Source organism: Aquarana catesbeiana, linkage group LG01 (assembly GCF_042186555.1).
Source record: "Aquarana catesbeiana isolate 2022-GZ linkage group LG01, ASM4218655v1, whole genome shotgun sequence".
Taxonomy (NCBI): Eukaryota; Metazoa; Chordata; class Amphibia; order Anura; family Ranidae; genus Aquarana; species Aquarana catesbeiana.
In genome coordinates, this window is record NC_133324.1 from 250,226,325 (window position 1) to 250,245,009 (window position 18,685).

The window sequence follows — 18,685 nt, forward strand, 5'->3', positions numbered from 1 at the left end:
CATTAGTAAGTGCCACGTCTTGTCTTATTGTCTATTATATATTGTTTTACAGCACTTGGCACTGCAGATGTATTTTAAAAGAAGAATTGCAGGTATAGCTGTATTATACATAGTTACATTGATCCAGCTTGGACCGATGTAACTATGCATTTACCATTCAAGGCCAATGCCCCTGGAAGCTGAAAATCACGGAAGTAAACACCACTACTCCAGTGATCTCCACTTGATTCCAACTCCTATGCTGAGCAACTGGCCTGCTGCACTGTGAACACAGGAGGTCAGCCGCTTGGCATGGATGCCTTTCAGAGAATGCTTTGCATGAGTGGAAAGCATTCTTTGATTAGACAAGGTGGAGAGCGTCACAGGGATTACATTATAGTGATATTCCACTTTAAACATTAGGGATTTCACAATACATAGGCATGTTTATACACAGGAACTGGCAAAAAGATCTGGAGTAAAAAAACAAACCTATGTTGGGCTGGTGCTCCTAGGTGGACATACTTCCCTTGTCAGGCCCCTTGAAACATTTGCAATGGGCAAGCTGACACTTTAACCGCTTGCCGACCAGTCGCTGCAGTTAAACTGCGGCAGAACGGTACGGCTGGGCTTCGCCTTTTGGCCACTACGGGCGCGCGCCCACAGCATTTGCCCAACCACGATGCGAGTGCCTGTCGGGCGCGATGATCGCTCGTGACAGAGCGAGAACCGGGATCTGTGTGTGTAAACATACAGATCCCGGTTCTTTCAGGGGAGAGGACACAGATCGTGTGTTCATACTAAGTATGAACACCGATCTCTCTCTCCTCCTAAATAGTCCCATCCCCCCACAGTTAGAAATACAGATAGGAAACACAGTTAACCCCTTGAGGGTCCGATATTTTCACCATAATGTTGCAGTCCCGATAAAAATCACAGATCGACGCCATTACTAGTAAAAAAAAAAAAAAATAATAAAAATGCCATAAATCTATCCCCTACTTTGTAGACACTATAACTTTTGCACAAACCAAAAATATGTAGAAGAATACATATCGGCCTAAACTGAGGAAAAAATTTGTTTTTTTGATAAAAAATGTGGGATATTTATTATAGCTAAAAGTAAAAGATATTGTGTTTTTTTAAAAAATTGTCACTCTTCTTTTGTTTATAGCGCAAAAAATAAAAACTGCAGAGGTGATCAAATACCACCATAGCTCTATTTGTGGGAAAAAAAGAACGTCAATTTTGTTTGGGTACAACGTCGCACAGCAGCGCAATTGTCAGTTAAAGCGACGCAGTGCAGAATCACAAAAAATGACCTGGTCATTGAGCAGCCAAATCTTCTGGGGCTGAAGCGGTTAAAGTGGAATTCCAGGGTAAGTCCCCTTTCACACTTATACGACTTGTCCCACAATTTTGTACTGCAAAATCGTATGACAAGTCATTCTCCATGATTTTCAATGACTACCATTCATATTGGCACGACTTTAAGTCGTGCCGACTTCAAAGTAGTCCCTGCACCACTTTGGTCCAACTTCCATGCGAGTTGTACTCCATAGACCTCAATTCCGCTCAAGTTTGCCTTGCATACACAAAAGTCTCTGAACTTTCAACCGCCAGGAACGCGGTGACGTGCAACACTACGACAAGCCGAGAAAATGAAGTTCAATGCTTCCGAGCATGTGTTGAATTGTTTCCGAGCATGCGTAGGAATTTTGTGCGTCGGAATTGCTACAGACAATCGGAATTTCCGATAGGAACTGTTTCCGTCCGAAAAATATAGAAGAATTTCCGATCGAAAGCTCACATCGGACTTTTGCTGGCGGAATTTCCGATCATATGTATGGGGCATTAGACTTAGCACAGCAGGCAGCCACTGGCCACGCGGCACCCGCAATGGAGAATAACTACATACACAAGAAGCCGCCTACATACACAAGAACTAGGTTACTAGTGTTGTAATTAGGCAGGGCGGGGCGGGGTAGGACTTGGCGGGGTGTGGTCAGTCTTGTCAGTGGTGGGAGTGGACACAGCCCTCTCATCCCCACCCAATATCATCCTCAAAATCATCCTCATCCATTTTAACATTGTAATTCTCAGTGGCGGCCCGTCCATTAGCGGCCCCAAGCCCCTTATCCATGCGTCTGGCCCTCTAATCTACATGCAGGGTGCCTGGCACCCTGTGCAGGCTCCATGCCCAGGGATGCCAGATGAGGTCGTCAGCAGGTGAGGATCGATGTCCGTGTGGATTGATGGGGTGTCCAAGGTGTCACAGGGGCGTTCGGCGTGAGCACCTCTCTTCCGCAGCCACAGGAGAAGCTGACAGCACTCTGCATGGAAGGGCCTGAGGATTGCACTTGGCGGCTGGTGGGTCAGTCTCTCGGTCCTACGCCGTGCGTCTCCCCCCTCCTCGGCCAATGGGATCGCTTCTCCTTTTGGCCAATCGGGAAATGTGTTTCATGACCCACTTCCTGATTGGCTGGGAGGAGAATCGGCGTTACAATAGTGAATATTAATTTGCTATTGTCCCACACCTGGGTGGGCTTCGGATGCAGTGCTCTTTCAGGATTGGCCAGAAGGAGAAGTGATCCCATTGGCTGAGGAGGGGGGAGACGCACGGCGTAGGACCGAGAGACTGACCCACCAGCTGCCAAGTCTGATCCTCAGGCCCTTCCATACAGAGTGCTGTCAGCTTCTCCTGTGGCTGCGGAAGAGAGGTGCTCACGCCGAACGCCCCTGTGACACCTTGGACATCCCATCAATCCACACGGACATCGATCCTCACCTGCCGACGACCTCATCTGGCATCCCTGGGCATGGAGCCTGCACAGGGTGCCAGGCACCCTGCATGTAGATTAGAAGGCCGGACGCATGGATAAGGGGCTTGGGGCCGCTAATGGACAGGCCGCCACTGAGAGTTACAATGTGAAAATGGATGAGGATGATTTTGAGGATGATATTGGGTGGGGATGAGAGGGCTGTGTCCACTCCCACCACTGACAAGACTGACCACACCCCCCCAAGTCCCACCCTGCCCCGCCTATTTACAACACTAGTAACCTAGTTCTTGTGTATGTAGGCGGCTTCTTGTGTATGTAGTTATTCTCCACTGCGGGTGCCGCGCGGCCAGCGGCTGCCTGCTGTGCTAAGTCTAATGCCCCATACACACGATCGGAAATTCCGCCAGCAAAAGTCCGATGTGAGCTTTCGATCAGAAATTCCGACTGTGTGTATGCTCCATCGGACTTTTGCTGGCGGAATTTCTGCCAGCAAAAGATTGAGAGCAGCTTCTCTATTTTTCGGATGGAAAAAGTCCCTGTCGGAAATTCTGATTGTCTGTAGCAATTCCGACGCAAAAAAATTCCTACGCATGTTCGGAAACAATTCAACACATGCTCAGAAGCACTGAACTTCATTTTCTCGGCTCGTCGTAGTGTTGTACGTCACCGCCAGGGGTGGATCCAGGGGGTGGCAATTGCCCCCCCCCCCCCCCGGAGAATGCAGGTGAGAGAGTGGGCGGCTTCCCGAGCTGCTCTGCGGATGGCTCCACAGGTGACAGAGCGGGCGGCTTCCCGGGCGGCTCCGCATGTTAGAGAGCGGGAGGCTTCCCGGGCGGCTCTGCGGATGGCTCCACAGGTGACAGAGCGGGCGGCTTCCCGGGCGGCTCCGCGTGTTAGAGAGCGGGCGGCTTCCCGGGCGGCTCTGCGGATGGCTCCACAAGTGACAGAGCGGGCGGCTTCCGGGGCGGCTCTGCAGGTTAGAGAGCGGGCGGCTCCACAGGCTGTCAGGCGGCTCGGTAGGAGGGAGAGCAGGCGAACAGCTGGGCGGCTCGTGGGTGAACAGACGGCTGGCCAATGAGGGAGCTGTGGGCGGGGGAGCAGAGAGATGACATCTCTCACTGCCTGGCGCCCACCCTGAATCCCTGCACTACAGTTCTGCCCTCACTGTGCAGGCAGCTGCGGGAAGCAGAGAGATGACATCATCTCTCTGCTGCCTGACTGATAATCTGCTGCCTGACTCTGGGACACAGGAAAGTGACCCAGCAAGTGACAATCCGCAACATGTGTTAGGCGACGTGGCAAGTGACAATCCGTGACGTAGCAAGTGACAATCTGTAACCGCTGGCAGGTGACGTGGCAAGTGACAATCCACAACGTGTGGCAGGTGACGTGGCAAGTGACAATCCATGAAGTGGCAAGTGACAATCCACCACGTGTGGCAAGTGACAATCCGAAAAGTGTGGCAGGTGACTTGGCAAGTCACAATCTGCAGCTGGTGACAGGCGACGTGGCAAGTGACAATCCGCATCTGGTGACAGGCAACATGGCAAGTGACAATCCGCATCTGGTGACAGGTGACGTGGCAAGTGACAATCTGCATCTGGTGACAGGTGACGTGGCAAGTGACAATCCTCAACGTGTGGCAGGTGATGTGGCAAGTGACAATCTGCATCTGGTGGCAGGCGACGGTGACAAGTGACACGCTCAGGGCTCCCACTGATTCTGCATTATGGTGAGTTGAACTATTTTATTTTTTAAAACAATATAATAATAGAAAAAATGCGCTTCAATCATCCTGACACCATATCAACCATGGTGCCGGGATGACTGAAGCGCCAACACCAGCCGTTTCCCGACAAATTGCCCCCAAAAAACCATATTTTTGTTTTTTGCCCCTCCCGAGACTAGGCTCTGGATCCGCCCCTGGTCACCGCGTTCTTGACGGGTGAAAGTTCAGAGAACTTTTGTGTGACCGTGTGTATGCAAGCCAAGCTTGAGCGGAATTCCGTCAGAAAAACCATCTAAGATTTTTCTGTCGGAAATTCCGATCGTGTGTATGGGGCATAACAGTTTCATTCCTTAAGCTGCTGTACAGCGGGCCCGTTGAGATGTTCAGGCCCCTTACAAGTGTGTTGCCTGTACCCCCTGATGGTGACCCTGCTGTAATACACCTCTGTGAATGAGGCCAAGGAGAAATGCTTCCATATACTGAGGTGTGACGGTTGGTGATACACACAATGAGGGGATTATGTAAGGCGATGAGGGAATGGCTATGGAGCCCAATATGACGGTGTAGGAGGAGAAAAGGGGCGGGTCTTCCGGTGACGGAGGAGGAGCCTCATACAGACTGGAAGACGTCTTGTGTCGGTGAACATGGCTCGCCTACCCTGTCTCCTCACCCTCATGCTGCTCCTATCCGGTGCTCTCAGCGCTCAGGCCACCCGGAACCACCGGGGACACGACAAGCAGAACAACTCCTTCCGCAAGGCGGCCACCGGCTTCTACCAGACCATGAGCAGTGTGTTCGGGGAGGAGAACGTCAGAGCGGTGCAGAAGGTGGGTGGATGGGAGCGGGAGGAGGAGAGGGGGGGGGGCTCCGCACATGGCTCCATCATCCCCATCCCTCTATATAACCCAAATCCAACACAATGTATCACTATGGTGGCCTTCCTCCTTCCTCTCATCTCCTTCATGCAATACATTGTAACACAGGAGATGTGCATGCTGTAATCACCATGCAATCTAGAGCAACTTCCATACATACTCTGCTTTATCTCACCACAGATCAGCCTTTTATTATAGTGTGTAATATATATATATATATATTCTTGACAGAAAAAGCCAGCGTCTTGGGATTGTGTTTTCCACCAAAACCTACAAAAGCTTCTATCTGTGGCAGTTCACTCTGGAATGTGGTGCAGGAAAGCGATGCCCGTGTTTCCTGCGCCGTGTTCTAAACGCACGGCACCAGTGATCTGCAGCAGGTGTAAGTGTTGACCTCATCAAGCGTGTTAACTTAATGACACCCCAAACACAGGTCACAAACGCCGGTGTTCTATCGGATAGTGCCCGGGATGTACGGAACAGCTGATTTTGCGATCAGCTGTTGAGATGGCGCCTGCGCACAATAGTCATCGGAAGAAGTTTTCCTGTCAGATTGTGCCTGGCACTGGTGAGGCATGTTCACGTTGGTGAGGGGCGGATTTGTACATGTCGGGAGCGGATTTTTATATGATGGGCAATGCTGCAATGCAAGTTTTATTCTGCTATTTTCCATGGACCCTTGTGGGGCGTGCCCATCTTTTAAAAATCTGCACCTAACATGTACAAATCCGCTCCTCACCGACATGAACACGCATCGGCAGGTACAATCTGGCAGTAAAATCAGCTGTTGTGCTGTTCCGTACGGCGCATGCGCAGTACATCCCGGGCACTTCCCGATTGCGGGCACTATCCAACAGAACACAGGCACCCGATCACATGGTAGGGGTGTACCATGTGATCTGGTTGCTTTGAGTTTTGTAAAGTAGTTCATGCAGTACTTTTGGCCCAAAATCATTTTGGTCCAGTGCTATTATCCAGAAATCATACTGCACCCGGATCATACGTGAGTCACACAATTGCGTTCCTGTGCTATTCATGGTGTGAACAGGCCCTAACCCAGTGGATGTAAACCTGCAAAGTGTGGAAGGCCTCAACTGTGGCCCTTGACAGCTTCAAGTGACCACATGTAATACATATATGACAGAAGACTGACAGACTTTCAGACCCCCCTAGAAGATACAATCGCAGACTGTGGAGCCGGCAACAGGGATGGTTGGAAGACTCGCTACAGAAGATAGACTGGGGATGTACTGCAGGAGACTGCTGGAGAGCACAGGTGACCTGGGGGGTCAACTCCTAAGACTGGGTTCACACTAGTGCATGATAGGAGATTTTGATCAACGCTCTATGGAGCTGGTTCACAAATGTCCATTGCAGCTGCGGAGCGGCTTGCACAGGAGTCTTGTGCATCTTTGGCTCCATTTCAGGGCCCGAATTCAGGCAAAAATTTGGCCCTGATTCATTCCTATCCTATGTTCCTATCCTGAATGAGATTCTTCCTCATTCAGGGAGGTTGAAGCTCCCCTAATAGCAGCAGCTCCAAAACGCTGGTAAAAGACTGTGTACATTGACACACAGGATTTTATGGCGTTGAGTTTAGGAGTTTTGGCAAGGGTCTACATTCTTTTTAGACGTTATCTCCCTCCGGGAGTATTTTGCCAGAGATTACATTTTTGTTGCAGGGGATGCTCAAAATCTTACTTGTATCTTAGTGCAGACTTCTGGGAAAATCGGCCAGAGTTGCATATAGCAATAAGGTAAGTTCTGGCCGAAAATGTTACTTAAGTATTAACTATTTAATTCTCTGTCTTTTTACTCCATTTAAAGGGATATTTAATAGATTTGGGTCAAATCAAGTTTTCAAATACTTTTTTTTTTTTTTTTTTTTTTGTTTTTTGTCTGTCTTTCAATTGCAAATAAACAATACAGGCCAGACCAATGAGACTTGCTGCGATAATCCAAATATTTCTTTCTTTTCTAACTGTAGTTCTAGGCATAAAAATATTTGATCTATGCACTGGGTGCTTGCCTACACTTAGTTTAGAGAAAAACTTTTCGCTTTCTCTGAATCTTAATATAATCTCAGTAAGATCCAGGAGCCTATAGCTTTGTAGAGTTTGGGAGGGGCTAAAGCCAGCTTGGCCCAAACAAACTATGTCCCTCAAACATGTGAGGCCGCTGGATGTGTGGTTCAAATTGTATGTAGCTGAGGCTACATACAGTAATAGTCTATCTAATCGGTGCTCGGCCATTCAGAGAAAGCAATGTGTTCTAAAAATGAATACAAAGCTCCTTCTGATTGGCTGAGTCAGATATTGTGACATCATCAGCCCACCTCTCTGACTCAGCGCTACTGTGATAGTGTTTTGAGTATGAGACTGGAAGTCACGGCTCTAACACAGTGCGATTCGCTGTATGTGGCCTGAACTATATAAATTTTATACTGGACATCCAGTGGCCTCACATGTTTAACAAGGGACATAGTTCGTTTGGGCTGGCCCAGATGAACTATGTAAGCTCCCTTTCACATGGGCTGTCTGATCAGGCCCACCTGTCTGTTTTTCAGGCGGATCTGATCGGACCTCCAGTCACTTATGTGGAGCTGCAGATGACAGCAGAAACATGTCTGGTGGCTCACGCTGCCATCCCATCTGATCCTGTCTATCACAGACTTATTCCCCAGCCGTCTGATGGATCAGATGGAAGCAGACAGGCGGACTGTTGCCATCTGATTGCCCCATAGACGAGAGTGGGACTGTGTCCTTGCCGGTTCTGTATAGCGGAGTGGACACGGACCTGTCATCTGCCTGCTCAGTGGGGATCAGCAGAGAGATCCCGTCGCTGAGTAAGTGGATTCCGCTTAACAGAGGCGTCCGTGTTAAAGGGGCCTAAAGTGTATCCAAAGATGGAGTTCAGCTTTAACTGAACAAGTGTTCTCCAGTTTTAGTAAATCAACCCCTCTGTCTCTTACCAATGCTAGCGGTGGGGGCCGTGTTGTATATCTGGTGGTCTTGTAGGCTCATCAACCTTTTTTGGTCCTCTATCTCTAAGATTTAGCAACAAGTCAGGGACAATAATTTGTCCCTGAAGACTGCCCTTTTTATCTATCATATGGGGATCCATGAAGTGCCTGAATTCATAAACAGAAATACTCTTGCCTTTAGACATACCTCAGATAGTGACACTTGCTTAATTTTTATTTCTTCTATTGCAGTCCTGCAATGTTATCTCCACCCCCAAGTGAAAGTACCTTCTTCCTTCCTCCTGTACTTCCCCTTGCCTCCTGCTTTCACCAATTTCCTTTCTGTATTCTAGCTCTTGGTCATCTTCTCTTTTCTTCAGTCCTACAGATGACCCCCCCTAGACCTGGACCTTGCCACTTCACCTAAACACATCACACCATTCAATGGACATCTCTTGTTTACTCTGCTCTTTTTATGTGCTGATTAAAAGAACATACTTTTGTAACAGTTATGCAGCGGTGTAACTGGAGATGTGTACATTTTTCTTATTTCAATCTGTACCTTCTAAATTCTTTTCATTTTCTGCTGACTCACATATATTGTAGTGTGTGTGTGTTTTTTTGTTACAGAAAAATCAGCTTGGCGTTTCAGTTATAAATCTTTCCCTCTTGTGGTCAGAAGGAGAAAAGTGGCAAAAATATGCAGAAATTTCTTAATCTCATCCAAGCTGACCAAATTTTACATCAATAAGCCCAGGTTCACACTGATAGCGGGAATGAAATTGTGCAAGCTCAGCTGAACTTGCACGATTTTGTTCCCACATGTCAGTTCCGACTTCGGGGTCGATTTCAGAGACCTATGTGTGGGTTTCTGCACAGATGTCAAAATCGCCAAACGTAGTACAGGGACTACTTTTGGAAATTGGTACAGCACCGAAAATACAGCATCGCACAGAGTCGGACGCTGCCAATACTGGCATTTGCTGCCAAAAAAAATCTTTTTTTTTTTTTTTTTTTTTTTTTTTTTTTTTTTTTTGTCAGACGCACACACAGATATTCAGACATGTCTGAGAATTTCTCTTAAAGTGGATGTAAACCCTCACATATACCCAGTGGAGTGAACAGACTAAGATGATACACAGAGATTAAACAAATCTCCCTACATAAGTTTTACATGTATATCTTTATACAGTGGGGATCGAAAGTTTGGGCACCCCAGGTAAAAATGTGTATTAATGTGCATAACGAAGCCAAGGAAGAGATTTCTGGGCTGTCTGTCACGCACTGCTCTTTTAAGGTCTATCCATAGATTTTCAATAATGTTGAGGTCAGGAGATTGTGAAGGCCATGGCAAAACCTTCAGTTTACGCCTCTTGATGTAATCCCCCATGGATTTTGAGGTGTGTTTAGGATCATTATCCATTTGTAGAAGCCATCCTCTCTTTTAACTTCAGCTTTTTCACAGATGGCATCAAGTTACCATCCAAAATTTGCTGAAATTTTATTGAATCCATTTTTCCTTCTACTCGTGAAATGTTCCCTGTGCCACTGGCTGCAATACAACCCCCAAAGCATGATTGATCCCCCCCCCCATGCTTAACAGTTGGACAGAGGTTCTTTTCATTAAATTCTGTGCCCTTTCTTCTCCAAACGTACCTTTGCTCATTCCGGCCAAAAAGTTCTATTTTAACCTCATCGGTCCACAGAACTTGTTTCCAAAATGCCTCAGGCTTGTCTATATGTTCATTTGCAAAGTTCAAACGCTGATTTTTGTGGTGAGGACGTAGAAGAGGTTTTCTTCTGATGACTCTTCCATGAAGACCATATTTGTACAAGTATCTCATTATAGTGGCATAGTGTACCACAACTCCAGTGTCTGCCAGATATTTCTGGAGGGATCGTGCAGTCAAACGTGGGTTTTGAATTGCTTTTCTCACAATCCTGCGAGCTGTTCTGTCTGATATTTTTTTTGGTCTTCCAGATCTTGCTTTAACTTCCACTGTTCCTGATGACTGCCATTTCTTAATTACGTTCCGAACAGAGGATATTGACATCTGAAAACGCTTTGCTATCTTCTTATAGCCTTCTCCAGCTTTGTGAGCGTCAACTATTTTCAGTTTCAGTTTTCTAGACAACTGCTTAGAAGAACCCATGATGCTGATTGTTGGGGCAAGGTCAGATGAGTCTGGCCATTTAAAACCTTTGAGATTGACATCACCTGGTCTTCCCAGACGATGATTGAGAACAATCCATGGCATTGGCAGGTCTCAGCTTTGCAAAGGGGGCAGTGCATGCTATAAATTCTGCAGGGTGCCCAAACTTTTGCAGACGCCATTTTTTGTTTTCTGTCATTTTGAAATTGTAAATGATGGAAATAAAATCTAACCTTTTTTTTGACATATTATAAGAATGTCTAATCTGATGCCATTTGGAGATTTTTCCATCTTTCCTTGGCCATGTTATGCACATTAACCACTTGAGCCCCGGACCATTATGCTGCCTAAGGACCAGAGGTCTTTTTCCAATTTGGCACTGCGTCGCTTTAACTGCTAATTGCGCGGTCATGCAATGCTGTACCCAAACGAAATTTGCGTCCTTTTCTTCCCACAAATAGAGCTTTCTTTTGATGGTATTTGATCACCTCTGCAGTTTTTATTTTTTGCGCTATAAACGGAAAAAGACCGAAAATTTTGAAAAAAAATGATATTTTCTAATTTTTGTTATAAAAAAAATCCAATAAACTAAATTTTAGTCATACATTTAGGCCAAAATGTATTCGGCCACATGTCTTTGGTAAAAAAAATGTCAGTAAGCATATATTTATTGGTTTGCGCAAAAGTTATAGCGTCTACAAACTAGGGTACATTTTCTGTAATTTACACAGCTTTTAGTTTATGACTGCCTATGTCATTTCTTGAGGTGCTAAAATGGCAGGGCAGTACAAAACCCCCCAAATGACCCCATTTTGGAAAGTAGACACCCCAAGGAAATTGCTGAGAGGCATGTTGAACCCATTGAATATTTATTTTTTTTGTCCCAAGTGATTGAATAATGACAAAAAAAAAAAAAAATATTTACAAAAAGTTGTCACTAAATGATATATTGCTCACACAGGCCATGGGCCTATGTGGAATTGCACCCCAAAATACATTCAGCTGCTTCTCCTGAGTACGGGGATACCACATGTGTGGGACTTTTTGGGAGCTTAGCCGCGTACGGGGCCCTGAAAACCAAGCACCGCCTTCAGGATTTCTAAGGGTGTAAATTTTTGATTTCACTCTTCACTGCCTATCACAGTTTCGGAGGCCATGGAATGCCCAGGTGGCACAAACCCCCCCAAATGACCCCATTTTGGAAAGTAGACACCCCAAGCTATTTGCTGAGAGGCATGGTGAGTATTTTGCAGCTCTCATTTGTTTTTGAAAATGAAGAAAGACAAGAAAAAACTTTTTTTTTTTTCTTTTTTCAATTTTCAAAACTTTGTGACAAAAAGTGAGGTCTGCAAAATACTCACCATACCTCTCAGCAAATAGCTTTGGGTGTCTACTTTCCAAAATGGGGTCATTTGGGGGGGTTTTGTGCCACCTGGGCTTTCCATGGCCTCCGAAACTGTGATAGGCAGTGAAGAGTGAAATCAAAAATTCACGCCCTTAGAAAGCCTGAAGGCGGTGCTTGGTTTTCGGGGTCCCGTACGCGGCTAGGCTCCCAAAAAGTCTCACACATGTGGTATCCCCGTACTCAGGAGAAGCAGCAGAATGTATTTTGGGGTGTAATTTCACATATTCCCATGGCATGTTTGAGCAATATATCATTTAGTGACAACTTTGTGCAAAAAAAAATTTGTCTTCCCGCAACTTGTGTCGCAATATAAAATATTCCATGGACTCGACATGCCTCTCAGCAAATAGCTTGGGGTGTCTACTTTCCAAAATGGGGTCATTTGGGGGGGTTTTGAACTGTCCTGGCATTTTATGCACAACATTTAGAAGCTTATGTCACACATCACCAACTCTTCTAACCACTTGAAGACAAAGCCCTTTCTGACACTCATTGTTTACATGAAAAAGTTGTTTTTTTTTGCAAAAAAATTACTTTGAACCCCCAAACATTATATATTTTTTTAAAGCAAATGCCCTACAGATTAAAATGGTGGGTGTTTCATTTTTTTTTTTCACACAGTATTTGCGCAGCGATTTTTCAAACGCATTTTTTGGGGAAAAAACACACTTTTTAAAATTTTAATGCACTAAAACACACTATATTGCCCAAATGTTTGATGAAATAAAAAAGATGATCTTAGGCCGAGTACATGGATACCAAACATGACATGCTTTAAAATTGCGCATAAACGTGCAGTGGCAACAAAATAAATACATTATTAAAAGCCTTTAAAAGCCTTTACAGGTTACCACTTTAGATTTACAGAGGAGGTCTACTGCAAAAATTACTGCCCTCGATCTGACCTTCGCGGCGATACCTCACATGCATGGTGCAATTGCTGTTTACGTTTGACGACAGACCGCCGCTTGCGTTCGCCTTAGCGCGAGAGCAGGGGGCGACGAGTGCTTTTTTTTTTTTTTTTTTTTTTTTTTTTCTTATTTTTTTTTGCTTTTTTATCTTATTTTTAAACTGTTCCTTTCATTTTTTTTTTTTTTTTTTTATCATTTTTATTGTTATCTCGGGGAATGTAAATATCCCCTATGATTGCAATAGGTAGTGACAGGTACTCTTTTTTGAAAAAATTGGGGTCTATTAGACCCTAGATCTCTCCTCTGCCCTCAAAGCATCTGATGACACCAAGATCGGTGTGATAAAATGCTTCCCCAATTTCCCAATGGCGCTATTTACATCCGGCGAAATCTAAGTCACAAAATGCTCGTAGCTTCCGGTTTCTTAGGCCATAGAGATGTTTGGAGCCACTCTGGTCTCTGATCAGCTCTATGGTCAGCTGGCTGAATCACCGGCTGCATTCTCAGGTTCCCTGTTGAGACAGGAGAGCCAGAGAAAAACACGGAAGACGGTGGGGGGGGGTGGGGCTTTCCCTCCCACGGCTTGTAAAAGCAGTCTAGAGGCTAATTAGCCACTAGGATTGCTTTTACATAAAAGCCGACCGCTGGCTGAAAAGAATGATACCAAGATGATACCTAAACCTGCAGGCATCATTCTGGTATAACCATTCAAAGTCGTGAATGGCGTACCTGAAGACAAAAAAATGGTTAACAATAAAGCACAGTAAACGGTAAAGTATAAAAAATTGCATACCTGAAAAGCAAACATGATAAAACATAATAACAATAAAACATTGCAGAATAGAATACAGTAAAAAAAGAGCAGAACAAGAGAGAGAATAGAGAGAGAGAGAACAATAAAACGACAACTATTTTTTTTATTTTACACTTTTTTTGTAACTAACTTTTATAACGGTAACCGGTTCCAGGTTTGGGTCTCTCAAAATGTGATGGCATCTTGGGAGACCCTGTGAAAGTGTGCCTAGTCTGTGCAATGCTGTACCCTACGCTAATACTCAACTAATGAATGGTAGCGTTCAAAACATTCACCAATGCAAAGACCAGGATTGTCAGGACAGGAGGGACAATAATAGCGGGTGTCACGCCTATATCCGCGCTTGCTGCAGACACGACATCTTTTTTGGGGGGGTTCGTTGGGTAGGGGTACTCGGGAGGACATAAAGAAAATGCCTCTCATGCAGCCGACTGCATTTGGTTGGGGATGTGAATGGGGGAAGTACGGGCGCTGCAGAAGTGGTGGGTTCCCAATTAGGATTGGCGAATGCAGCAGGAAGGGCACTATGGGCACGACGGGCCTGTGTTTGTCTTCTTCTTGGTGGCAGCGGGACACTACTTGTGCTTGCCACCTCACCAGCTTGAACTGCACTTATGGGACTCGCCACGTCACCAAGTGTTACTGCAGTGCTGGTTTGACTACGACCGGGGTGTACTAGGCCGCTGGCGCTTGCCAGTTCAATAAAAAGCTACCAAAAAAACTGTTAGCAATCGCAGGGATCAGGCCTGACTCTGCGAATGCTGCAGTTATGCGTTAAGTGTTTTGTAAGTGACAGTGATCGATCGATACTGCACTTGGGTGGGCTGGGCTGGGCGGAGGGGCAAAATGCAGGTGCTAGCAGGTATCTGGGCTGATCCCGCTAACACTGTGTTTTTGGGAACCCTAAACTGCTGGGGACGCCAGTATAGATCTGATCGGATCAGATATTGATCCGTTCAGATACTATACCACTAAGGGAGGTGTACGGTGCGTGCGTGGGTGTTAGCGGTACTGGCGCTAATCTGACGCTGCTTGGGGCTGGTGCTTGTCAGTTCGCCAAAATACTACCAAAAAAACTGTTAGCGATCGCAGGGATCAGGCCTGACTCTGCGAACACTGCAGTTATGCATTTAGTGTTTTGTAAGTGTCAGTGATCGATCGATACTGCACTTGGGTGGGCTGGGCTGGGCCGGGCGGAGGGGCAAAACGCAGGTGCTAGCAGGTATCTGGGCTGATCCCGCTAACACTGTGTTTTTGGGAACCCTAAACTGCTGGGGACGCTAGTATAGATCTGATCGGATCAGATATTGATCCGATTAGATACTATACCACTAAGGGAGGCGTATGCTGCGTGCGTGGGTGTTAGCGGTACTGGCGCTAATCTGACGCTGCCTGGGGCGACGCATATCACCGCCGGGCGATCAGGGGGCTAAACCTTTATTCGGTAATAAACGGCGGGTGCCCTGACACTATAAAAAATAAACAAACTAACCACCCGTAACAGTTATACGGTGATCAGTGGTGAAAGGGTTAACTATGGGGCCATCAAGGGGTTAAAACATTTATTCGGTAGTATATGGGGGTCCCTGTCGCTATAAAACGCTGACGGCGAACCTAAATATTTAGGTCCCTAACTAGTGTCACCAGCGACACTAATACAGCGATCAGAAAAATGATCGCTTAGCGACACTGGTGACGGGGTGATCAAGGGGTTAAAACTTTATTAGGGGGGGTTAGGGGAGTATCCTAGACCTACAGGGGGGTAATACTAACTGTCCTAACACTGTAACTGTCACAAACTGACACCAATGCAGTAATCAGAAAAAAACAAAAAAACTGCTGGTGTCAGTTTGTGACGGGGGGGGGGGGGGGGTGATTGCGGGGGGATCGGGGTGTTTAGTGTGCCTGGCATGTTCTATTGTGTGTGTGTGTGTGTGTGTGTGTGTGTGTGTGTTGTGCACTCACATACCTGTCTTCTCTCCTCGGGCCGGAACGGAAATTACCGAGCCGAGGAGAGATGACATCATTTCCTTTGCTGCTGTTTAGCATACAGCAGCAAAGGAATGATGTGATTGGCCGGCGGCGATCGCGAGGGGGGGCCACGAACGGATGGCCTCCCCCTCACCTCTGATCGCCGCTGGACAAAAGACGACCGCCTCGGGCACCGGGGGGGGGTCCGATCGGACCCCCCACCCGCGGAAGGCAAATCTGTCCTGTCACCTTGCCTGTCCGTGCCACCTTGCCGACGTAAATTGGCGTGAGGCGGTCGTCAAGTGGTTAATACACATTTTTACCTGGGGTGCCCAAACTTTCGATCCCCACTGTATACTGTTTAACAAGTGCACTTTGTGTTTAGGAGATTTTCTCTTCCTGGTTAACACTGCAGTGAAGCCTGGGCATACAGCCAAGACAGCTGATTGGAGGAAAGGCACACATCTCCTTATAGGTAGAGACTTGGAGCTCTGTTTGTTAAATTGTCAGGGCTCAGCTAATCTATTTATAGCATCCTCCCCAACACAAAACTCTGGCTGCTTTTATCATATGTGATGGAGAACTTGTCAGGAGTTATCAGGCTGATAATAGAAGAACTGAGACAGCTACAGGACATAGGGATTTGAAAAGCTCAGCCCAGCCCAGCTCAGATTTCATCAATCGGGTTTACAATCCACTTTAAGGAAACGGTGATCATTACCTTTTACATCTTGTAAAGAAAATAAACCTGTATCTGTGTGATTGCGCTATGTGGCAGATCCACCCAATCAGTTTCCCAGAGTAATAAACAAATATAGGAAGATCTCTCACCACCCAATGTTCCCAGAATTCAGATCATCTAACTTCAGCAAATGACACCTTTGGCCGTTTCTTCAGAGCACATGATGTCACTGGCTGCATGTATAGTAAATATCTCCTAAATGGTGCATGTTTAGGAGATATTTACACTACCTATAGTTTAAAAGTCAGAGATTGAAGTTTACTCCCACTTTAAAGTAAAAAATATATTGCATTAAGTTTTTGTTCACGGATCATTTTGACCAGGCTTTCAACTCCAATTCCTGGCACATATAGGTCATAATAAGTCTGTAATATCATGACCTTTAGCCTTCAGAAATATTGACACAGTTTGGCATTGCCCAAAAGGCGTTGGAAATATTGCACATGATGGTGTAATACTGCAGCTGCACCTCACTCCCAAAGCTATCCTTGTGGAGCCTGTGCTGATACCACCATATCAGTGAAGCCCATATGTTTCTAACTAGACGGTCAGGCTAAATTGTTACTTGGGCATTTGCACATATCTGTAGCTGCAGGTGTTATGAAGTTTGAAGATGAATTTCCTTATAACAGGCACTAAAATCACAGCTCCAATCCCCTTAATTTTCAATAGAAACAGAAACTTGGCAGCTCACCAGTCCAACATCAGGTACTTTTAAGAAACTGGCTTTAGTCACTGTTGTGCAGCTAGAAAGGTCAGTGATGGCTAATGTTTTGCTGCTTGTTAGGAATAGGTAAAAAATTTAAAGTGGAATTCCAGTCCTACCCTAACTAAGCCTAAACTTACTCCCACCCCATTCTAAAAATATATTATCTACCTTGTAAAAGAAAAGACGCCTATACTTCTGAATCCCCTCTGGTCTGGTCACATGATCAGGTACCAGCATTGGCTTCATTATAGAGGAGAGGCAGTAACAACGGCTGCAGAGCCTGGGCTATGGCATCACCCATAGGCTTACTATGGGGCAGCTGTTGTCTGTCCCTCCTCTACACTGAAGCCAGCTCTGGTCATGTGACAAGAGCAGCTTCAGAAAAGGCATGTATAGTAATTTTATTAATAATAATATAATATATTCTAGGGTAGATAGAATAGTCTTAGCATTGGGGTTGGGAGGAGGTTTACCCTTAGGTTTTGATTGGAATTATACTTTAAAGTGAACCCGTGCCTAGACTAAGGACATTAAAGTGATTGTAAAGTCTCTTTGTTATTTAAAAAAGAAAAAAAAAAAAAAAAAATTCTACTTACCACCTCTGTGCAGTGGATTTGCACAGAGGAGGTAAGCCCAGATCCTCCTCTTCTCGGGTCCCTCTTCTGCTCTCCTGGCCCCTCCCTCTGGTGAGTGCCCCTTCAGCCAGCAGCTTGCTACAGGGTCACCCAAGCCGAGTCAGAGCTCCATGTATCCATTCAGACACGGAGCCCCGACCCTTCCCCTCTCTCCCCTGATTGGCTGACTGATTTTGATTGACAACTGCAGGAGCAAATGGCACAGCTGCTGTATCTCAGCCAATCGGGAGGTGTGCTTTGGACAGCTAAGACAATCGTGGACATTTCTGCAGAGAGAAGGGGCTCAGGTATATGATTAGGGGGTTGCTGGGGAGGCTGCTGCACACAGGTTTTTTTTTTTTTTATCTTAATGCATAGAATGCATTAAGATAAAAAACCTTTTGTCTTTACAACGCCTTTAAATCTGACCATCCTGATTTAGCAATATGAGGAGCATGATACTTTAATTGTTGCATAGATCAAATGATATGGTTCCTGAACACAAATTCAGCCTTACATCAGTTATGGGCCATACACTCATGGGTCATTAGATCTTTTATGCCTTGGTCAAGCTACTAACTACTTTCTTTTCTTCTAATAGTTCTTTTCGCGACTAACGGAGAGATTTGTGTATGGAGTAGATGTTTTGGTGGACACGTTATGGAGAATATGGACAGACTTGCTTGATGTACTGGGAATTGATGGTGAGTTATGTGAAGCATGCCTGTAAGCATCATTAACATCATACTGTAGATAAGAGGTGTCAGATATTATTGCAACATTTTGTCCTGCCTTGGTGGACTGAAAGCATTCTATTACCGCTGCCTAAAAGTAAATCTACCGCTGTAGAAACGGCATAGTTGACCTTATCAGGAAAGGGTGTGTTCAAGCACTTTTTTTTTTTTTTTTCAGCCTACCTGTAGTCCAGTCTTTGCATGGAACTCATTTGGGCTAAACTGCTAAAATATTTTAGACTTCTCGCACAAAAAAGTGTGAATATTCACTTCAATTATCTAATCATGTGCATGTGAATTTTCA

The 18,685-nt window shown here is 45.6% G+C and overlaps 1 protein-coding gene across 1 annotated transcript in view; it reads left to right on the plus strand.

The window, feature by feature from the left end:
- The first annotated feature begins 5,070 nt into the window (after positions 1-5,070).
- BRI3BP (BRI3 binding protein) overlaps positions 5,071-18,685 on the plus strand; it is a 32,645-nt gene continuing 19,030 nt past the window's right edge. Inside the window, exons 1-2 of the mRNA XM_073627902.1 lie at positions 5,071-5,318; positions 18,249-18,351. Coding sequence (XP_073484003.1) covers positions 5,136-5,318; positions 18,249-18,351 — 286 coding nt within the window. The 5' untranslated portion in view covers positions 5,071-5,135. The remainder of the gene's footprint in view (positions 5,319-18,248; positions 18,352-18,685) is intronic.